Raw genomic sequence first — 23557 nt, forward strand, 5'->3', positions numbered from 1 at the left:
CAGTCATAAACAAGAAAATGACTACACGACCTGGTTTCAGGAAAAAAAAAGAAAAAGAAAAGAAAAGGACTAGATGTGATGCGCTGGAAGTATAGAGATAAACATGGGTAAAAATATTACAGCTTGTAAGTAAGAAAAGGCACTCTGCACAAGTAGGTAGCGTTTGAAATAGATTTACTTGTTGGATTATTGTTGCTGATTATCTACTTCATTATTGGAATAAATTAAATATTTTGATAAGTAAATTTAACAAAATAGTTTAGAACAAGTAGTCTAAGCAATGTTTGACACTTAGCAATACAATAGAAGAATTTTTTTTTAGGAAAATGTATTTCTAAAAGCATGGAGCAAAGAATGCACATGGTGAATAAGTTTGTAACACCTGTGATACAGTTAGAGACCAGGATTTACATTTAACATATCATTTTTCAGAAATCAAGAGACAAGATGCCCTCTCCATGACAAGAAGTTATCCGGAGTGATTCATGTAGAAGAAATAAAATTTACCATAGCATTACATTAATTGCATATGTTTTACAAAACAAACAATATTACAGTATATGTAACAGTTGGACCCCTACCTAGCCTAGTCCCTTTCAGTCAAGACAACTACTGGACAGTAAAACACTTGCACACACACAGAGAGAGAGAGAGAGAACGACTTGCAGATATATAAATACTCATGGAGCCACCCACCCTCATTAACAAAGAATCCGTCCAGCCTTGAGAAGCAGAGAAGAGGAGAGAAACAAGAGACAGACAGACAGAGATAGAGTAACTGAGTAAGCATCTCGATCTTGGCATGTTCTTTCTTCTTCCCCTTTCCCTTCATTGATTCTCCTCTTGTTTTCCTCATCACAAACTCCTGCAGAGACCTGTTCTTCACCTCAATTCTGCTCTTGTTATATTGCCTGGATTCCTTTTTTTTTTGGTTCTTGGAAGCTTCTATTGCCGCTGCTTGTTCTTGAGTGCCCTCTGCAATTTATAGATAATTTTCTTCAGTTTTTTTTATCCAAAAAGAGTTCTTGGATTAGTTGTAAAGAAGAGGTTAAATCAAGGAAGGTTGCATCTTGTTCTTGACTGATTAATTGGTGTGCCATGATCTGCAGGTAAACGGGTTCTTGCCTGACATTTGTCTTGTCCGGGTGGCCATTCATGGCCACCGTGGGGCAGCCTGATGCCATGAGAAGGATCACCGTTCACTACGTGAATCCGCCGCCGATCGCCGGCGCCGGAGAAGCACACGTCGATGGCCTCGACGACGAGGTTCTTGATTATGTGATTGGTGATGTTCTTCAGGATCAGGTATGCATTTGATCCAACCTTTCCATCATTATTAGCATACTGCTCTTACAGGCTTGCAGAATGATGAGCTTTAGCATCAAACATATGTTTCTAAGCCTTTGATATGGCCTCTTTACTTTAGTTCAACATTGTTTAGTAAACTTTCCACTGTTTCTCTGAAACTTTTTTGAGAATAAACTTATTTGTTTTTCTGAACTTTTTTCTAGGAGGGTCTGTATCAATCGATATTGTATGGCAAATACGGGGATGACATGAGAGGGGCAAGAAACACTGCTCTTGCCCAATCTGATGGTTTACATTACTACTATCACGGAGAGAACAGCAGTGGTGAAGCAACAACCTCGAGAAATTCAGAAATCGACCAACAGATTGAGTATGACTTGGTGTTCGCTAGGCAGCTGCAGGCAATGGATAATCTGACAATTGAGACACCTGCAGATGAAGATGATGGTATGCATTCATTCTCGTTCAGTTTTTGTAAGCACTTGATGTGCATAATGATTTTCAGTCGTGGCAATCTTAATCTTTTCACCTCTGAAATTTTGTTGCCCATGTTGGTTTGATTCAGATATAAGCTGCGTACCCTCTCCATCTGACTCTGAAACCGATGAACCGGCAGAAGGCAACAACGAAGAGGTGATTATATGAGCTGTTTCAGAATTGCAATTATTCAGCATTGTTCGTTTCAGACTTCTTGATGCAAAGATACACAATTGCGTATTCACTAAAAAGATGAGCTGTTTCAGAATAAAGCCTTTCCAAATGGATAATGTATAAACATGTACTACGAAAAGTTGAGATTCCTATCACTTGTTTGCAGGCTGCCACACAGGATGATAACGATGATCCAGACAACATGACATACGAGGTTAGTGTTATATTCACTTGTATCACATTTCTTCTGTAAAAGAGGTTTACACCATCTATGAAAAAGTTGCTGATTCTTATTCTTTCTGTAATCCAGCAAAGGCAGGCACTTGTGGAATCTGTAGGAAATGAGAACAGAGGTTTATCTGATCTTCTTATCTCCTACTTGGAGACATGGAAGTACAAATCAGGCTTTTTCCCAAGGAAGGCAAACCATGATAAGTATGTCTACCATTTCAGTTTTCAATCAATCACATACTGATTTCTTGCAGAAGATAATCCAAGCATGTAACTGATGACACTCTGATTAAAATCTTCATCATGGCATGCAACTGATGATTTCCTCCTCTTTTTTCTCCCAAAATTGCAGCTGTCCTATATGTCTATCCGCTTTCAGACGCCGAGAAACACTCATTACATTGGCTTGCAAGCATAGTTACCATGAAGGTTGTATTGCTAGATGGCTCAAGATTGACAAGGTAAACACCTTCTTGGGACACTAGATTTGCTATCTGAATTGTGTACCTATCTTAGATTATACCATTTGTCAAAGTTTACATGAGCACTGATATGCACTGTCCATTTCATATAACAAGATGGTCTTTGTCTTTCAGTTTCCTTGAGCTTCTTCCAAATTAAAAGAACTTCATGGGCTTGGCAGTGGAATTCCTGACATTTTTGTTTATGAAACAGGCCTGCCCAGTTTGCAAATATGAAGTGTTTGGACCTTCCTAGCGTGTGAGGAGGCGATCAACAAGGCTGACCAACTATGACTCGATATGGTGGTTGCAGCATCTGCTCTGCAGTATTAATTAAAAAGGGAAACCTTAACTCCCAAAACAAACAGAGAAGGGAAGAAAAAGAAAGCAAAAAGGAAAAAGGAAAAAGAAAAAGAAAAGACAAGGAGAAAAGAAATTTGAAAACAGAGATGCTTCGTCAAGATTGTGCATTTTTTTCATGTTTTTTTTTGGCTGTGTACAAGCGTAATTTTGACCTGATCGACTCAAGGCAGTCGCTCGAGGCCTTTAATTTCGTAAAGCTTCATATGCATGAGTGTGCAATTGTGTGCCTATAGTAGTACAGTACATGTTTTCTGTTTGAAACGGAGTCAAAGATCTCTCTCCTGCCGACCACCCATCTAAAAGAAGGCCATGTGTACATCAATACATGTACTGATATATACTCCCTCTGTCCAAAATAAGTCAACTTTTGTACATGTCAAAATCTTCTTGTTCAACTTGTACAAACCAGAACATATTACTCCAAAATCACAAAAAAGAACATATTACTCTAGGAGTACTCATCCTAAATAATTTGTGCTTTGCTTGGCTTGGTACCAGCAAGGCAGCAACAAGTATGCTATGCCACTTCACTTACCACCTGACAGGCAGTCCAGCTATGATCTCTCTCGTTTATAGTGGGCCCATCTGGTAGTGGCAGGCTGGCAGCTGCCTTACGTGTGACGCCAGCGAGGCAGCGGGCATGGGTGGCGTGCCCGAGAAGAGCCACGTGGAGTCGAATGAGACAAAGCAAAAACATGGGCTCACATCCCCAACGTCCAGAAGAAGCCGCCACTGCCTCCTCTCATTTCGGAACTCTAAAGCCTCCTCTTATTTCCCACTTCTCTCTTGCCGTCGACCCAGCGAACCCTAGCCAACGAGATCGGTAGCTAGAGGCAGCCGCTATACCCATGGATGTGGTAAATGCAGCAACCTTGGATGTGTTAACCAAGGTTTCCCATCCGATCAGTTACTGCACGGTTATCATGGTCTGCGCTTACCGCAAGGGAGCGGTAATAGGAACTGCCCAGTATATCGACTTAGTTAAAAAGAATAAAAAAATATATTTTTTTGGTTAATTTGTCTGGCTTTCTTCTGTTTTGCACCGTAACCGCTGTTACAGCGGTGAAGGATACCCCTCCCCTGACGGTAAGGGAAACCCTGGTGTTCACTAGGCACTAGGTGGTAAGGGAAACTCTGGTGTTCAATAGGCACCAGGCTAAGCAGACCAATGCGTAGGCACCACAGATCAGCTAGACAGACAAGGTGGTGGAATAAAGCCTAATACCAGAAGACGTCTTTCAGAACAATGTTAAGTTATTAGGTTTGCATAGTTACATAAACAGTAACAAACTTTTTTCTGAAGAAGAATCAATGCTATCACAATTTTAATATACTGCCTAAGTAATCACCTCACCCAGATCAACATGCTATTACCAAAAATTACCTACTTCACGGTTAGTGTGGCATATGCAATTGCATGAACGCTGGCTTGCTCTAACGCATCCCATTAACATAAGTTAAAATTGGATAATAAAGAAACTATATTTTTCATGTACTCCAAGTTCGAAACAAACCAGGCCAACATCACAAGCAAAGGCTTTATGGAAACACTAGTTATTGAAAGTTTCGTTTGGTGGAACAAAAGGAATAGACGAAATTGAACGGATGAACATTGCAATTAGGAATAGGATGTGATCAGAAAAACAATTTTTGCGCTCACAGATAATCCAACATGAAGTCAATTATGCTCAGAGAACAAACGAATCATGAGATTCAGTCACAAACTTTGCATGCTCTTGGCAGTTGGCCCCCTAAAGAGAAAATTTGGAAAGACAGGAGATATCAAAATACCTGAGAAATTATAATACATTCCAATAGTAGCATGTGCTCTTCTTCCCCCTTTCTGTTTGGAAAGGAAAAATTTCAATCAGCTGGTGATTTGGATTTCAAACATATCATATCTCGTTATCACTGAATCAGGAAAGATCGGAGTGATTACCAAAGCAAGCAAATCCCATAAATTGATAAATACGACAACCCCCTTGCTGTCCCCTCCACATCGGAATCTCTCACCCAACTCAAGATCAACCGCAGCCATGGCCGACAACAACTTCGGAGAGCTTCCGGTGGACGGCGAGCCCGGCCAGCCCGGCCAACCGGGAGGGCGCGGTCGCGGTGGCCGCGGCGGCCGTGGTGGCCGAGGAGGCGCTAGCGGCGGCGGCGGGGGCGGGGGCGGTGGGCACGGCGGCGCCGGTGGCGGTGGTGGCGGTGGCGGCGGGAAAGGCGGGAAAGGCGGGCGCGGCGGGGACGGTGGCAGCGGCGGGCAAGGTGGGCGCGGCGGGGACGACGGCGACGGCGGAGACGGCGGGAGGCGGGTCCGGCGGCGGCGGCGTTAGGAGCTGCACAAACAGCAGAGGGACCCAGATGCTAATGCGAATTAGAGAGCGGGTTGTTAATGCGAATATTAATTTATATAGTGAGAAGTTAAATTTTTTGTATAACTAAATTTAACAAACAGTTTGAAATAAGTCGTATAAGCAATACAGTAGAAAATTTTCTTCTAGAAAAATGTTTTTTAAAATGTGTAGCAAATAATCCGTTTGAATAATTTGATGGATAATCTGATGTATTAAGCTAACAGCCTAACACTATATTGTTTGGATCATTAATCCGTGCCCTACTATTACTATCACGAATCTTGAGTGAGAGAAAGAAAGAGACGAAAAAAATTGGAGGCAATCCAATAGCTAGTCTATTTTAGATTGATCGACATATTGCGTCGGGCGTCCACAAAATGTGATTGTGTATGCATCCCGATTTTATTAGTGGACTAAAATCACGCATTGAATCCTACATGTGGAAAAAGCGGTCTCCCAGCGTTATATTTTGATCAATCCAGCGTTATATTTTGATCAATTTCAAATGTTTGGGTTTTACTTACGCCGATTAATAATCTAAAATGGAGGAAGTACACGTTAGCTCTAATACTATTAAAATTGGTAGTGCTTCAATTTCTAAATTTAAATTTAATAAGCTCTGTTTTTTCTAAGCTAAAACCATTTGATTCCAACTCTACAACATGTGGAATAAAACCATTCCAACCTGACCTGAATTAAACATAGTCGAAAATCAAAAACTCTGTATACAGCAGATTACAGGCGGGTTTTTTCTTTCAGGAACTATTTCAAATCCCAGAAAACTCGTGCAAAATCCTTCCATTCCAGGATTTTGGAGTAAATCCTACTATAAAAATTTCTTCGCTGAATCGACAATCATATGGCATTATAAAGATACAAAAATTAAAATAATAGTACTACCACTAAAGTAAATAATAGTAATCGCCAGACGTTGTCATTCAGCAGTATGATGGGCCTCGATGTGTGCTAGCAGAAGCAGCTCTGGTTCGATCTCAGCATTCCAAGCCAACTCACTTACCAGCGCACATAACGCTTAAATTACATCAGTGTACCATCATCATCAGAAACTGTTTCAGACACCCCAAACAAAAACTCCACATACCCAAAACAAAAAAGAACAAGACGAGAAGCTAGAATCTACGGCAGTTTCCATCATCACCAAGAAGCCAAGCAGGCAAGCATTTGTCACATGTTCCATGAGTAGCCACCACCTGCCTGGTCACCCAGGAACAGCCCACTCTCCTCCAGTTCAGTACTGATCAGATTCCCAAGATTGTCAAGATCATCCAACTCATGCAGAGCATCAGCCTTGGGGGTAGCCGCATGGCCGCCGCTGCCAATGCCGCCGCCCGCAGCAGGTGCAACTTGGGGGTTGCTGCTCACTGACTTGAAGCTGTTACTTCTGCTGGGGAGGATGCTGGCTGTATTGTTGATCACACTGCTAGGACCTGTTGTAACCATTGGAGTCCCACCCTTCACCGCGCCGTTGTTATTCATATGATCCCCGCTAGCGGCGCTGCCAGTGATAGCCGTTCCTCCTGATGCAAGACCACTGTTAGCAGGAGCATGTTGAAGTTGTTGTTGCTGCTGCTGCTGCTGCGCCAAGACACGGTTGTTAGTGTTCTTGGCCTCTTGCAGCAACTGATGGAGCACATGCTGCTGATATTGTGGGCTCACACCCAAGCCCTGGAGGCTGCTCTGCTGAGGCATAGGCTGCTGAAATGAGGCCGGATGTTGGAACTGCGCGAGATGCACCTGGTTTGGTCCACGGAAGGATCTAGATGCTTCCAGCTGAATGCCATTGTGCATTGCTGTGGGACCTTTAAACATGCTTGATGCCTCCTGCTGAAGCAAACTCTGGTTTGCGACCGAACTTCTAAGGATATTCTGGTAATTGTTAAGTGCAGCAGCATTCTGCGGACCATTTCCAATGGGATTCTGGTAATTGTTAAGTGCAGCAGCATTCTGCGGACCATTTCCAATTGGTCCAATACCGTGCGTCTCATTCGCGTGGGTGTTCATTTCCGCTTTGACACCCATGGCTTTGAGGTTAGTCTGGTCATTAGGAAGGCCAGCAGCTGCCATTAGTTGCTTTGGCTCGTGCATGTTTTGTACTGGAAGTTTTGCTGCAGTTTGCTTGGGATAGCTCTTCAGACCCTCTGCAGATGAACAGGGAAAACATTAAACATTTCAAAGCATAAAAAAATTGCTGAATTTTACAGGGAAAAAGGGGGAAAAACAGCTGCTTCGCTGTTATCACTGTATTATCTAAATTGGTATGCTGTTATAATCTAGTATCCAGCAACAATAATAATAATTTACCAGGTAATCCTTCCATACGGCAACCACACACCACCATAGCTAGTTCAAAAACCATGTTTACCAAGTGATATCATAACAACAATTATATGATGTTGGATTTGGTTTGCCATGGATATGCTTTTACTATCTAGCCCTGTAAGCATTTTCCCCAAACAATAGAATATCTCTCAACACTTCAGACCAAAATAACGTCTAGGCTTATGCTTATTACCATTTTCATGCAAAACATTGGTCAGGAAAAACTGCCTGGAGAACTTCATTATATAACATTGAGCGCCTAGTCAAGCAATAGAGAACTGAGTGGTGAATTTGCATAAACCATACCTATAGGACCAAGCTTGTTCTTGTGGCTGAATTCAATCAGGTCTTTCATGTGATTCACCACCTCTGATATCTGAAGAGGACACAAATTCAATGAAGATGCTGTGTGCAGAAGTATATTACAGGAAATTCTGGATAATATTATAGCAAATGTTAAATAACACAAGGAGAACTCGTGAAAATATGGATACTGTTAGCAGCGAGATATTAATAACTAAAGAAAATTCAGGAGCTTCTTTATGGATAATATCACAAAAATAATTAAATAACCTACAAATGCTATGCTTACCTGCAAGCAGCGAACATATCTTTTAGATAGACCATGCTCATTTAAGGTGTGGTGGTCTATATTTTTCGCTAGCTGTCGTGACGCCGTCACAAACCTAAAGAGCGTAATGGGGTGCTGAGATCAATTAGATCATAAATAAAAAAAAACTCTAGATGGAATTTTTAAAAAATCATGATTTGTCATGCCAGAAGAGGAATTAAAATTGCATGTCAAGGAACTAGTGGCATAGTTGGCTCACTAACATGTTGCAAATGTTCTGTGCATCACTGTTTGAGACCCCAGCTGGACCACTTTCAGTGGCAACAGTTTGATATTTCTGGGCAACTTGCAGCAGATGAGCAACCTGGAAAAAGCACATATGAACAATGAGATACCAAGTCACCAAAATTGGAGTACACCAAAGAATGGCAGAGATCAAAATGTGCAGAAAAAACAGGGATGTTTACCATCAGGACAGCACTACCAAAATAAAAACTAGACAAGGACGGTCAAGATGGCTTAAAATTCGAAATTATCTTGTGTTTTTGCATGTGCAGCCCTCAGGAAGCCAGTACATAAATTGGAAAATTAAACAAGAATCTAAATAGATGTTGGAGCAGTCTAGCAGGAAAAAGAAGGGGCTTTTTACAACCCAGCCTACCAAGATTCGCAATATTCATCCAACTAAACCACTTTATTAAAATTGCTTACATACGTGTTGACAACTATCACATAAGAGGTGTATTGGGTATATTACAGCAGCTAATCTACTATCTGCTCTCTATTGATCAAAGTTTAATCAAATAAAACAGAACAGCATAAATCTACCTGGGGTGAAAGAAACCTGCGAGTGATATACTCATCATGTCGCCGTGAACAGAACTCCCAGGACATTATCTGCATATTTTCACATGAAAACAGCAGATAAGAATGATCCTAAACTGTCCAATCATTTGCAACATCTAGATATTCACAAATGCAAGCTATTACAAATAAGCCTTTACCTTCAGTTCTGGTGTGAATATGATTCTCAACTGCCCCTCGTGTATCACATGCATATGTTCATAAATGCTTTTCTGAACAACTTTAGTATGTTCCAGCAGCATTAGTCCATTGGGCAACCGGAATTCATTGGCCATGTCAAGGAATAAGTATTCATCTATAACACCATGGTCAAATCTAATTTGACAGAGTCTAGGAAGTATTTCATAGGTAGCCTCTGCCAGATAAGATTGAAACAATAATAACAAAGTGAGATCAACATCATACAATGGAACTGAACTAATGAAAAAAGCAAAAAAGATCATGACTTCTTATGAGAAGAACACACTAGTACTTTAAAAAAGGAGCAAAATACAAAGTAGTCCAGGGAAAAATATGTTGTGAGGTACATTTTGAAGAAATGGCAGGTGCAAACTGCACAATATATGGTAACATATACTATGCAGAAATGCAGAACCAGAACTACATAACAATACTAGGATATCACCATGTAGTTTCAAGAAAAATATTTTCTGCCAGTCTGACCAATCATTCCAAGTATATTCAAGACAGACAAAGCCTCTTGAGATATAAACTTCATAGGATACTTTCTTTTTTGCTCGTGATGGCTAATTTCTCATATGAAAGATACACTCAAGATAATACAGTTTTATATATTTTCATTTTCTGTCTTGAGATGAGGAGGCAATCTCTATAGCACAAGACATGTAGGAATATTGAGTTTATCTACCAAAAGTACTATAGGCACAAAACAGTGCAGTAATTGATCTTCCATAAAAAAAGACAGGAGTGGGAACAGAGCAAATTGCAAGGTTCATTGTTATGATAATGAAGCTGGATAAGGTTCCAAAAAAGTAGTCAACTAACCATATCCTTTGCCAACATGTGTATTACAAATGTCACAGCGCCATGAATCCTGAAACATGGAGAAAATAGTAATTTAAAAGGTGCAACTACGAATTTATGCTTCACAGTTTACTAAAATCTCAACAGCATCAGCTATCTCAGCTCTCAGTAGAACGATCATTAAAAAATGAAAATGCAATGCTAACTATTTCAAAATATTCATCTATAGAACACGCTCATATGGATTTTGTTTCTCACTACAATCACAAGATACTTGACTGTCAAAATATAGTGTTCAATATCCAAGCAAAGTTTAAAAGAGATGCTAATCAATATTGTTGTGAACATCACACTGAGAAGTATTCTGTTGAAACAGGAAAGTAAAGGGCGTCAATGTACAATGCAGATATAAAGATTTAAGTGTGAACCGTGAACTGACCGGAGCTGTGTGTGGAACAGCACCTGAAGGATTTCCTCTTTTCTCATACGAGGATACACACCATCTTTCTCTTGCTCGTGGTGCAAAATATTCATCAATAAGCTTCCTCCAGTATGTTATTGGATTATTCTACAAGCAGGTACTCCAGTAAATAGTAAATCTTATAGCCAAGAACATGTGTCTTGCAATAAATGTTTACAACACAGAACCTCACCTCTGGTCGGTGACGCTTATGGTATAAGTATTGCTTTAACCTTCGAGAACAAAGCCCATTCTCGACAGGAGTCCTAACAGGTCCAGCTAGCTGCATTCCAGGCTGCGCTAGAGGAGGCCTCAACTGTGGCTGCCGAGGTATGCCAACTTGAGATTGTTGGATCTGTGAAAATGGTTGCAACATCTGATGCTGCTGTTGCTGCTGAATCTGTGCCAGTTTATGCTGATGGATCAAGGCTTGAATCTGAGGGTTCTGTTGACCCTGCAGATGAAGAGAACTCTGGCCTTGGAGCAGTTGCTGGATTAAATTGTGTTGCAGGATATCATCTTGCCTAATATCAACCCTTGACTTCTTCTGAGCATGCAATGCACCAACAGCATCAATAACAGGTTGTGATGTTACACTAGAAGACCTTCGCTTCTGCATCTGCTCTTGGGGAGGACTTTGTTGCACAATGGGACCATCAATAACTGAAGATCCAGAGATGTTATTGGATGAAAACGACATTGGGGAAGCAGGAAGGCGCATGAATGAATCAGCATTCATGCTCGTACTTGGCTGCAACTGGGCACCTCCGGAGAGCGATGAGTTAGCATCCGTCACCAAAGAGCTAACACCAATGCTTGGCCCAGAGGAATTTGTAGTGCTAATAGGGATACTACCATGCATATCCCTGGGAACAAGTCCAAGGTTGGAGCGTGGCGCCCCAGACATGGAGGTTACCAGGGTTCGATCCCAATCATCACTTTGAAGAACCTGCAAAAGGTGAACATGAATTATTAGGAAATAAATCATCAAATATCTTACTGGATAAGAACTGTTAACAGCCTAATGCGTGAGAACTGAGAAATGGTCAGCAGTAACTGAAGCCAAACAGATGCAAGTAGTAATGAGATTTTAGCATCATGAAATTTCTCGATTCAATGGTTGAAAAAACAGAAAACAGAAGAAGGCCATTTTTCAATTCTCTAACCATACTACGCTACTGCAATAGCATAACCAGAAAATGAAACTAGAATCCAACAAATGGTAAATAAATAAATAAATCGTCTTTGAAAAGAAAATAAGGGACAGAAAATATAGCATGAAACACAAATTGCAAAACAGTTGATGCTGGTTATGCAGGGTGTGAGCTGAAATTTACTCTTTTGGTTGAAATTAGCCGAACTTTAGCATTCTTTCCACCACACAAAAAAAATATTTTTCCCAGGTTCCTCTCATACAAGTACAAGAATGGAGCATATACCAAAATGTCTTCCAGGTCAGATCAAACAACGAAAGAAATGAAATAGAAATCAAGTTCACATCAGACAAAATAGAATACTGAACTAACTTCACAACAAAAGGCTCCAGGGCAACGAATCGAGAGGAGGGGAGGGGAAACTGCCACGTCCGGGGAGGATGGAGAGAGAGGACAACGAAGGCCGGAGATGTGCCCGCAGCCGGATCGCCAACCCTAGCAAAGTAGAGGAGCAGGAGACGAAACAAGGAGAAAAATTCCCCCCTAATCTTTGCTCCGTAGCAGATGGATAAAAACCCTAGCCCAAACTCGCCCCCCAAAAACCAATCGAAAAACCGAGCTACAAAGATTAAGCTAACACTCGACCAAGAACAGAAATTCCACCTCTACACCCCCAAAATTACCACGCTACATTGCAGGAATCGGCACCCATCAACCCAAAAAAAAAAAAAATCACCCAACCCCTCCTCTCACAACCCAACCACAAATCGCCCCCCAAAAAGGGGAGCAAAAACAAGAAATACTTAGGTCACTTCCCGCGGTCCGAGCCATCAATCCCCCCCACTACCAAACCATCTCTCTCACCTTGAGTTCGTCGGCTCAATCGCTGGCCCTCCCAAACCCCAACTTCTCCTCCTCTACCTTGCAGCTGCGATTTTTTTTTCTTTTTTGCTGCGAATTTTTTTTTTCTCTCCTCTTCCGCTTCTTCTCCTCCTCTTCCTGCGCCTGTAGGCGGCGTCCTCGCCGACGAGCAAACCGGTTAAATAGATTCGCGGCGCCCGGGACGGTGGCGACCGGCTGCAGCCGGTGGGCCGGGCCCACATTGACCGCCATTGACCGGTCTCCGTGGGGCCCACGGGAGGCCTCCGGGCCGTCGGATCGGCCGCGGAGCCGCATCGCGAGGCGGGTGTGTACACGCGGCCGCGCGTGATTGGCTCCCGGTGGGGGCGGGGGAAACCGGGAGACGGGCAGGTCGGCTCCTCGCTACGCGCACCCCGCGCGCGCGCGCGCGTACACACGCGGTGGTGGGGCCACCTTGTCAGCGACCGTGTGGCTTGGCGGGTGTGGAAACCTCGGTGCTTTGCGGTGGAAGGCTCGGGTGATCTTTTTGGCCGAGCACGCGGGTAGCTCTTCGTGGGGCCCACACCTACGGTTCGTGGGGCCCACATGTAAGTGAGGGTTTATGCAGGGCGGGTGGCTGCGTTGGTCGCTTGAAGAAATAGGAGGGGTCTTTTCCAGAACAGGAATGACTTGGTAACACTGACTTTATCGTCACTGAACGGTGGGTCCATTGATTTATGGCCCACCTGTAAGTCAGATCTAAGATGTGTGTGGGTATGGCTATGCGTGTTCGGATTAACGGTGAAGTTTCTGCCCTTTAATTTTCTAGGACAGACTGCTCACTGCCTTGCCTAGGAAGTGGAATTGCTCCATGCACACAAAAGGCTACACACAAGGGTGAGGGGAGCTTCCTTTTGTGGCTGTACAAAGGGTGGGGGCCAGCAGAGGCTGTGCTGAGCTTGACTGGTTTTGCATTGTCTATGCAAGGCTGGAAGACTATCATAATAGGCTTTCCTTTAGCTTGATTATTGCAGCTTACATAGCCTAAATCATTGTAATGGGGGCATAAGGGATTTTTTTATGTGGGAAATACAAAAGGATGAAGATTGAAGATGATCAATGGTTGTTGTGGTTATAGAACATGTATTTTGTGATAAATGTAATACAATTATGGATTGTAGGTTGTGCTAAAAACGTGATTCAGCATAGACAGAAAAGGAATATCTTGTCTAGAGCGCAACTTCGGATAGTGAGAAATATACGGCGGAATAACTGGATAGAAACCTATCCAAAATACATGAAACGGTTATTATATGCTTTTATATCTATAAGATATTAGTAGACTTGTCTAGCACATCGGATCTAGTAAAATATTTAGTATAATATTTTTGTAAGAAATCAGATAATCATGCTTGGAGTGGCATTCCAATAATTTTATATTATTATTTCTACCAATAATAATATGAAATTATTATATTATTATCTCGTACTCCCTCCGTCCCAAAATAACTCAACTTAAGATGGGCCATCTTAGGACAACAAATCTTGACAAACGCTTTGTCCAGATATTTTAGGACATAGGGAGTACGTGACTATGCTATGCAGATAATTCTTTTCAAATCGAACTGGGATGAATTTTGAGCCTGTTTAGCCTGTTTTTGACCAGCTTTAAAAGTTAATGTACATATTCCAAACCAGCATATTAATCGCTTCAGCTGATGGTTTCTAGCGTTGTGATGGAGTGCATTCCAGGTTAACCGCGTTGCTAAACCAGCCAAGCCAAGCCAAGCCATCCCTGGTTACTTGATTAGTCTGCGTGACGTGTAGCGGTTGCATCCTTCGCATGGAAGAATACATGACGAGGATACAAGTCAGCGGCCACTATATAATTTTCCATCATGTGCATATACGAGGTTCTTATCGTGATCTACCGCGATATCTTGATTATATTTCTTGTAATTTGACTGGTTTTTTCAAAGAAAGATAACTCAATGTCAACTCATCTTTTTTTTTTTCCCGACAGCAGCCCCGATGAACTAAGGCAGCCCCGATGAACTAAGGCTTCCTTCGAAATAGAGTATGGAGTGAGCTTAATTATCAACCGTACGCAAAATAAAAAAAATCTTTAGCATGATTAAATTAATTAAGTATTAATACTAGCTATTACAAACTTAAAAAATATTAATCTAATTTTAAAATAATTTTTATGTATATTTTTTTAGAAAGGAAAACACAATTAATTGTTTAGTAAGCGTGCTGACGTTAAACGAGAAAGTTGCCCGAAATATGTTTGATCAAGTTTACTCAAACATTTAAAAGAAAACTCACATGATGATTTGCTTTAATCTAGTAAGTACGCAGTACATGTGAAACTAATTAACTATCTTCATATACAAGCCCTGAACGATGCATTCACACGGATCAATTAACACGAGCCGCGTCGAGTAGCATGTATGATTTCTGATATTGTACAATCAACCTTGACCACCCAAAAAAAAGTCAAAAAGAATCCAATTTGAAGCGACACGTCTCCTAGCTAACAAAACGCAGCAGAGAGAGGAGTAACAGTAACACACCATGAACACGTAGGTACATTTGCGTTCTGTATATATTTACGGAATTTTCAATTTGGTTTCTCGCCATCGCCAATCCAAGACACTGCGACCGGCCATCTTAAATCGGGCAGGAAATCGACAAGTAATTCGATTTTGATAGCTTTCAGTTTACGTTCCACCGCGACGATCGATGGATCGATGATGAAATAATCGCCAACTACGGTACGGTGCTCGATCGATCACTGCATCATGCATGCTGCTGAGCCCAATCAATAATCGGAGATCACCTCCCCTTCATGTCGGCGAGCTGCGCGAACATCTCGCCGGCGGCGGTGGTGGACTCGTCGGGCACGGTGGAGACGCCGGAGCCGGAGGAGGTCGCCGGGGCCGCGCCGGCGCCGTCGTGGTCGGCTGGCTTGTCGGCCCCCTCGGGCGGGTTGGCGTCCTGCAGCTGGAGCGCGTACTCGAGGTTCCAGAGCACGTCGCCCATGGAGATCCTGTCGCTGCCGAACTCGGCGAGGCACTTCTCAGCGGCCTCGGCGAACTTGTTGAGCGACTCCTGGTTCACCGTCCCGGCGAGCTTGGGGTCCATGATCTTCTCGATGAGGCCCTTCCGCTTCCACTGCATCCCCCACTCGGCGAGGCTGACCTGCTCGCGCGGCAGCTGCGGGTCGATGGGCGGCCGCGCGCACAGCGTCTCGAGGAGCACGACGCCGAAGGAGTAGACGTCGGACTTGTCCGTCAGCTGCTGGCACCGGAAGTACTCCGGGTCGAGGTAGCCGAAGCTGCCCTTGACGGCGGTGCTGACGTGCAGCTGGTTCATCCCGGGGCCGTCCTTGGACAGCCCAAAGTCGGATACCTTTGCGACGAAGTTGTCGTCGAGGAGGATGTTGGTGGTCTTGACGTCCCGATGGATGATCCCCTGCGCCGTGCCGGTGTGCAGGTAGTGGAGGCCGCGGGCGGCGCCGATGCAGATCTCCAGCCGCTGCTTCCACGTCAACGCCGGCAGGTCCTTGCCGTAGATGTGGTCGCGGAAGGGGCCATTGTGCATGTACTCGTAGACGAGGATCATCTCGGCGTTCTCGTCGCAGTAGCCGATGAGGGAGACGAGGTGGCGGTGGCGGAGCTTGGACAGCATCTGGATCTCGGTGTTGAACTCGTTGATCCCTTGCTCCGACTGCGGGTTCCCGCGCTTCACGGCGACCTTGGTGCCGTCGTCGATCTCGCCGATGTAGACGTTGCCGAAGCCGCCGACGCCGATGATGGCGCTCTCCTCGAAGTTCTTGGTCGCGGCCTGGATCTCGGCGAAGGAGAAGAGGCGGCCGAGGCCGAGGGTGGAGGAGAAGGTGTAGCCGCTCTTGCTGGACCCGCCCTTGCTGGTGGTGAAGGATTGGCCGGTGTGGATGGGGAGCAGCCACGACGAGAAGCTGTTCCGGCGCTCCCAGTCCTGGGGCCGCTTGTACCACTTGACGGCCATGGCGCCCAGGCCGGCGAACGCGCCGAACATCATCGCGAACCCCACCGCCGCCACGGCCTTGCGGCTGCCGCTGCCGTCGTCGGCCTTCTTCCCGTCCACGCCGAACTCGCCGTCGAGGCTCCCCACCGAGTTGCTCATCTTGAGCACCTCCACGCCGCTGAGCAGCGCGTCCACGCGCCCCGTGTCCTCCCCCATCGGCCCCACCTGGATGCTCAGCTTGTCCGTCGCGATCGACGAGTTGACGACGATGTCCTTGTAGTACGCCGCCGACAGCTCGCCGGTCACCGTCGACAGGTCCAGCCCGGAGATGGCCTTGCGCCCGTTGACGAACACGTTGAAGTAGAGGTCGTTCATGCTCTTGCTCACGATGTCCGCGAAGAAGAGCCGGACCAGGTAGCCGAACGCCGGGTCCACCTCCATCTTCCACGACATGTTGAAGCTCGGGCTCCCCACGCCGGCGTCCGCCATCTTCGCGCAGCTCGCGTACACCTGCGCCGGCGCCACCAGCTTCGACGTCCCGTCGGGGAACTTGATGTTCCCCACCGGCACCGACACGTCCTTCACCGCCTCCTTCGACTGCACGTACGGCGCGTCCACGTCCCACTGCCGCCCCAGCGTATCCTTGTCGGGCGCGATGGCCGGGCCGCCGACGTTGATCCGGTACACCACCTGGTACGCCGCCTCGGCGAGCCCGGTCATCTCTCCGACGGGAGCGATCCCCATGGCCGTGTCTGTGATGAGCTCGTCGGGGGCGTTCACGACCTCGATGGCGTTGATGAACGCGGCGGAGCCCTTGAGCGGGTAGAACTTGACGGCGAGGTGGTTCTCGGTGGCGTTCACGAGGAACTCCTTCATGACCGGCTTGTTCTCGGCGGTGAAGCTGTGGAGGAGGACGTTGGTGTCGGTGGAGACGGTGAAGGTGGCGGTGGCGAGGTCGAAGTCGGAGTTCTTGAGCGGGAAGAGGTAGAGGCGGACGAAGTGCCAGCCCGGGACGGTGAGCGGGAAGCTGTAGACGGCCTCGTCGCGGAAGATCCGGGCGGTGAGGTAGAGCGGCGAGGGCACGTCGGCGTCGGTGGTGGCGACCTTGATGGCGTCCTTGGCGGAGAGAAGGCTGTTCGACTGCGCGTCCGTCTTGTACACCTTGCCGCCGGTGGTGACGGGGCTCGTGCTGCCGCAGTCGATGAGGAAGTTGTCCTTGGGCGTGAACGTCGACGGCGTCGGCGCCGTCTGCGCGCCGCTCTCGGTGACCGGCCGCCCCTGCCCCGACACGGCCGTCGCGAGCGCCGCCGCCACCGCGGCGGCCAGCAGCAGCGCCGGCGGGATCATCCTCCCGCGGCGGCGCATGGTGGTGGGGTGGCCTACGTGGCACGCAAGACGTGGCAGTGTATTATTGGAGGAGGCGCGCGGCGCCCTCTCGCCCTCTCTCTCTCTGGTTGGTGGGGCCAATCGGAGGAGAGGGAGGAGGGGGCGTGGGGCTAGGGAGCCTAGAAGAGGGTGGCGGAGAGGTAGGCGGGTTATGTGGGCCAGCGAGCACGCCAAGTTTAGTTTAAGCAGGCCGCCCCTACGGTTGGGCCCGCCTCGCGCGCTCCACCGCTCGCAAATTCTCGCATACGCGCGCCGCGTCAGCCGCCTATTCTTAGCACGCGACGGCTTCGTTCGATTGCAGGTGGAGGAGCAAGATTTGTACCGCACACGAAATCTAATTTGCAGGTGGAGGCAACTCCGGCTCGGACGTCCGACGTTTGGGGAAAAATCGGGCGCTGACATCAGCATGACGTCAGCGCCCGATTTACGTGCAAAAACTACTTTAAATTGATTTTTCTCTTAAATTACTCATCTAAATCATGATTCGATTTCACCATTAAATTCGTTGCAATTAAATCTTCAAAATAAGACCACACATGGATATATTCCGACGATTTTTTTAGCTTATTGTTGAATTATTTTTAAATGTTACACAATGTTCCACCAGGTATATCAGAATTGTTTCACTAAATAGATCGAAAATGTTTCACTCGTTTAAATCGGGTGTTGTTTCACCTTATATAAAAATAATGTTTCAGCAAATAGCGAAAGAATGTTTCAGTTCACTGCAACATTTGATCCATACATAGTGAAACATTATAAGTACACTAGGTGAAATATTTTTTGGTGGAACAAGAAATGAAATGAATTCCCTTAATAGGGGGTTTCCAAAATATATGGGTTTTTTGTTGCAATGGAATATTTCAGTTCACTGCAACATTGGATCTATACATAGTGAAATATTGTGAGTACACTAGATGAAACATTTTTTGTGGAATAAAAATAAACCAAATTCCCTTAATAGGGGGTTTTCAAAATATGTGGGTGATTTGTTGTAACGGCGCGTTCCATAATGTCAAAATACACTACAATATTTGATCCGTACATAGTGAAACATCACAAGTGCTAGCTGAAACATCGTAAAACTACTAGCTGAAACATCAAAAGAGATCATATGCAATATTCAAAAAAATATCAATAGAAAAGCTAAAATATTTTTTATCGAAATATAATCATGTGTGGTCTTGTTGTAAAGATTTAATTGCAACGAATGCAACGGTGTGATCGGATCGTAGATTGGATAACTAGTTTTAGAGAAAAATCGTTTTAAAAGGAGCGATAGGAGGCGCGGGCGCCCGAGGCGTCCAATTTTTCCTCTGCCGTCGAGCGCCCGGCGTGCAGCACTCTAAGCCCATCACGGTCGCGGTCGAGGAGACACGCCGGTTCGGCCCGTTGTTTTTCGTTGGGCCGTGGACTAGTGGTGAGTGGTGAGGTCATAACATATTGACATAGCCAATCCAAGGTTTATTTCTCTTCTTTAAATTTTGTTTTTTTAAGAAAAGACAAGCTGCCAATTTTTATTGAATAGAGAAGGAGTAAACGGAGAGAGCTACAAATTGGACATCCGACGTTATAAAAAAAATCGGACAGTCAAATGTTTCGGTTGACTGTTGGTGCAACATTAAGTTATACATAGTGAAACAAAAAAGTCAGCCTATGAAACATATAGAACTTTTGTGAAACATAATAATAAGAACACATGGTGAAACATATTTCTATCACATATGAAACATTGAGTTTTTATTGTCTAAAACATATGTTTTTTTCATCAGAATATAATCATGCGATATCTTGTTGTAAAGATTTAATTATAATGATTTCAACGGTGTGATCGAATCGTTCAACGGATAAGTAGTTTAGAAGAATTTTTTTTTAAGATCACTAAATACTTGCATCATGCATGGTGTGGGAGAGAAAGCTAATAGAATAGCATAAGAGAGACTAGGGGCAATAGCGTCTCATATTTTTTTCAGTGATTGGTGAAACATTGAGTTGCACATAGTGAAACAAAAAATTCAGTTATTGAAACATTTAATTTTTTTTATGAAACATAACAAAAACACACGTTGAAACATATTGCTACTGCGTCTAAAACATTAAATTTAACGGATTGAAACATATATTTTTCTTTCATCGGAATGCAATAATGTGATATCTTGTTATAAAGATTTAATTGTAACAAATATAATGATGTGATCATATCATAAATTGGATAAATAGTTCAAAAGATAAAACATTCTGAAGACCATCATATGAATATGTGGAGACGTAGGGTACTATTAGTAGTTTGTTCATCCGATCTTCTCTTTTCGTCGGACTTATGATCTCAAGCATTTTCGAGGTTATGTGGGCCAGCGAGAGCGCCAAGTTTAGTTTAAGCAGGCCGCCCCTACGGTTGGGCCCGCCTCGTGCGCTCCACCGCTCGCAAATTCTCGCATACGCGCGCCGCGTCGGCCGCCTATTCTTAGCACGCGACGGCTTCGTTCGATTGCAGGTGGAGGAGCAAGATTTGTACCGCGCACGAAATCTAATTAGCATATAATTAATAAAATATTAATAATTATAAAAATTAAAAAATAGATTTATTTGTATTTTAAAAAATTCTATTTAGAAAATTTTAAAAAACACATTTAATAGTTTGAATAGTGTGCTAACGGAAAATGAAGAAGTTGAAAATTTTGGAGTTGAAGAATGGAATTGGGCAAATGGGAGGTAGAAATGGCGCTGCAAATTTGGATCGGTTGTATTCAGAGATTTAATCAGTTATTTCTTCTTCTTCTAATAATGCATGAACTTGGACAGCATACAACACTGGTTGATGGAGCAAGCACCGAACACATCACATGGATGCATAATAAGTTCGATTAATTAGGAACCCGTGTTTATGTTTTGTGTTTGCAGTGGTCCAAAATCCTATGTTTGCAGTAACGTTACTATTGTTCAGTAGGGGTGACTGACTATTATCTTGTTTGCCTCCAATAATTACACAGCTGAATTGCAATGACGGAGTCGATCGATCACCTGCTGCAAATTCTGCGGTTGTTTGGCCCAAACAGGCTCGAATCAATGGTCATTAGTGATCAGGGAAACTGGAGATATTAATTTCTTGTGCATTAACGATCAAAACACCAAAGTAGCTAAAAATTCCCGTTTATATTTTATACGTCTTGCACGTTACAACCAATAACACAACAGACACTAACATCGAACAGAAGAATTAAAACAATACGTATAGAACAAAAACGCTTACTTCCTCCGTTTCACAATGTAAGTCATTTTAGCATTTCCTACATTCATATTGATATTAATAAATCTAGATAAATATATATGTCTAGATTCATTAATATCACTGTGAATGTGGAGAATATTAGAATGATTTACATTGTGAAATGGAGAGAGAGTACATAATAGTACTGTGTATACGTACGGTATATAGTAGCTAGCTCCTAATAGGAGTAATAAGCACTTAGAGAATAAGGATAGATAAGTTAATCCACGCATGATATCTTGTTTGATTATTAGCATCCGACATTGAACCACCTCCTCCTTGCTGGCTTCCACCGCTCCTCCGCCTTCCTCTTCTCCTTCTCGCACGCACACTTCGCTTCCTTCAGATTCTTCATCTTCAGATAAAAAAAATATCCATCAAATTAATTCAGATTTATATATTTTTCGAACAAGAGATTCAGATTTATATCAGATCGATAAAATGTGTATTGATAATGCACAGTTTCCAGACTTTTCTTTCTTTGTACATTTCTGCAATTATTATTAGTACTAATCTAGCGAGCTTAATGTGTGTGTTGTTAATGAATGCGATTAATTAATCTGTAATAATCATGTCACCGTGGATGTGTTCGGTTTGGTGCGATGAAGCTGCCGCGCGCCCTTGTACAGGAAATGCGCGCCGCTCCAGCTCCCGCCGCCGGCCGCGGCGGCGGCGCAAACCGGCGCCTGGTGTTTGCACGGCTCCGGCAGCGGCGGCTCCGACCACGCGCGGTCCTCGGCCGGCCGCGCCACCGCCGGCACGCTCGAGCCGCCGGCCGCCGCCGCGACGTCCAGCTCGCAGCTGAGCTGCCTGATGCGTGACTCGAGCAGGTTGAGGCGGTCCATCAGGCTGCCCTTCGCCTGCACGTGCTGCAGCGCCGCCGCCGGCAGCGACTTGCTGTGCTGGTGGTGCGCCGCCGGCCCGCCGTCGCCGTCGCCGGCATTCGCCCGCCGCTGCTCCTCCAGCTGCCGCAACTGAAACAAAGATCAAACAACGACATGGTGATCACTGATCAATCGACGAATGGATCGATCGACACGCGACGGCGACGCTCTCTCGCGCTCACCCGGAGGTCGAGCTGGTCGAGGCGGCCGAGGAGGGTCTCCGGCGGCGGGAGGGCGGAGGCGCTGATGAGGACGCGGCGCTCCGAGCCGAGGAGCACGTCGGCCATGGCGGTTGCACGCCGGAGCACGCAGCGGCAGGTACGGTTTATATAGAAGGCCGCGCGCGGCGGCGAGGGCGGAGCCAAGATCGGGTCGTGGACTCGGCTCCGCAATCTGGCCCGCGCTCCTCGCGCGCGCACCTTTGACTTGGACACTGTCATACTGGGCCTGGATTTGTTGGGGTTAGGCTTTGTATGGCCCTCGTGGCAGGCCTACATGCCAGGCCCAATTTGAGGCCCACCGAGTAGTCGTAATTAACAGGAGACCAACAAAACATGATACTCCGTATCTCTTTGAAGAAAAAGAGCATAGTTGATGAATGTCATGTCCTGAGATTTGGTCTATTTTTTTTCACGAACGCGTAAAAGAATTGCACGTTAATATATTAGAGGAAAAATAGTTTTTGATACACAACGCAATCAGCCAGACCGGCTTATGCTAGGGGAAGGAAGAAAAGCAAAACAAAAATTGTAGCTAGGAACGAAAAAAAACTACTACGGCGGCTATGAAACTCCGATTGGTGGGAAGGGGTAGAGCCACGCTACATTTTCAATAAATCTCCAAAAGTAGCAATGCACGCTAAAAACCACAGATGATCTTCCAAGCAGATATACTCTAGAACCACTGAGACCGAAGAGAGCGTAGAATCGAAAATTCTGGAGTTCCGTTCCTTCCACAGTGCCAAGAGACCAGAAGTATCAGAGAGTCGAAACCGGCACGGAGATGCTCAGATAAGCATGCCCTAGAGGTTGGCCACCAATCCTGAAGCCGACTACCACAAGAGGAAGAGAGAGCGGTCTAGCCAGGAGGCGATAACACACGGAACCTGACCTGCCGAGCGAACACACAGTCGAGGATTTGGTTTAGAGAATGTCTCTATTGGGTATTGTAATTGGAAGATAAATTGCGTAGCACGTAAATTAGCTAGACATGTTTTTAATGTAATCAATTTTTTTTAACTAGGTTCAACCCCTGGCTTCTTATTAAAAGTTCCAAATGTCATCCCTCAAAACGAGAGAGAGAGAGAGAGAGAGAGAGAGAGAGAGAGAGAGAGAGAGAGCAGAGCAGAGCAGAGCAGAGTTGATGATGGTTGGATGGTGTGGTCTGGAACATAAGAAAAAGTCAGAATCAGATGATTGGTCCGG

At 44.9% G+C, this 23557-nt stretch overlaps 4 protein-coding genes and 1 long non-coding RNA gene across 5 annotated transcripts; 1 reads left to right on the forward strand and 4 right to left on the reverse strand.

The window, feature by feature from the left end:
- Positions 1-479: 479 nt before the first annotated feature.
- On the reverse strand, positions 480-5376 carry LOC127778100 (uncharacterized). Its single transcript, XR_008018404.1, has 3 exons — positions 4954-5376; positions 4806-4857; positions 480-975 (listed from the first exon to the last, which is right to left on the reverse strand). It is a non-coding gene; the product is annotated as an uncharacterized LOC127778100 (long non-coding RNA).
- Positions 703-3218, forward strand: LOC127778099 (E3 ubiquitin-protein ligase BIG BROTHER-like). The gene is made up of 8 exons (XM_052304756.1): positions 703-782; positions 1110-1305; positions 1512-1755; positions 1874-1941; positions 2126-2173; positions 2270-2394; positions 2543-2651; positions 2866-3218. The coding sequence occupies exons 2-8, from the start codon at positions 1156-1158 to the stop codon at positions 2905-2907; spliced, it is 786 nt and encodes a 261-aa protein (XP_052160716.1). The 5' UTR covers positions 703-782; positions 1110-1155; the 3' UTR covers positions 2908-3218.
- An 898-nt stretch (positions 5377-6274) lies between the features above and the next one.
- LOC127776407 (probable transcriptional regulator SLK3) lies at positions 6275-12751 on the reverse strand. Its single transcript, XM_052302763.1, has 10 exons — positions 12609-12751; positions 10784-11539; positions 10570-10698; positions 10152-10200; positions 9287-9501; positions 9111-9179; positions 8546-8646; positions 8304-8397; positions 8018-8087; positions 6275-7530 (listed from the first exon to the last, which is right to left on the reverse strand). Exons 2-10 carry the CDS (start codon positions 11495-11497, stop codon positions 6557-6559), a joined length of 2415 nt encoding a protein of 804 aa, XP_052158723.1. The 5' UTR covers positions 11498-11539; positions 12609-12751; the 3' UTR covers positions 6275-6556.
- Positions 12752-15174: 2423 nt separating this feature from the next.
- Positions 15175-18125, reverse strand: LOC127775619 (probable receptor-like protein kinase At4g39110). The gene has a single exon (XM_052301884.1). It carries the CDS (start codon positions 17958-17960, stop codon positions 15423-15425), a length of 2538 nt encoding a protein of 845 aa, XP_052157844.1. The 5' UTR covers positions 17961-18125; the 3' UTR covers positions 15175-15422.
- A 2990-nt stretch (positions 18126-21115) lies between these two features.
- On the reverse strand, positions 21116-22425 carry LOC127777645 (uncharacterized). Its single transcript, XM_052304253.1, has 3 exons — positions 22316-22425; positions 21828-22223; positions 21116-21604 (listed from the first exon to the last, which is right to left on the reverse strand). Exons 1-3 carry the CDS (start codon positions 22418-22420, stop codon positions 21500-21502), a joined length of 606 nt encoding a protein of 201 aa, XP_052160213.1. The 5' UTR covers positions 22421-22425; the 3' UTR covers positions 21116-21499.
- Positions 22426-23557: the final 1132 nt, after the last annotated feature.

This window comes from Oryza glaberrima, chromosome 6 (genome assembly GCF_000147395.1).
Source record: "Oryza glaberrima chromosome 6, OglaRS2, whole genome shotgun sequence".
NCBI classification, from domain to species: domain Eukaryota; kingdom Viridiplantae; phylum Streptophyta; class Magnoliopsida; order Poales; family Poaceae; genus Oryza; species Oryza glaberrima.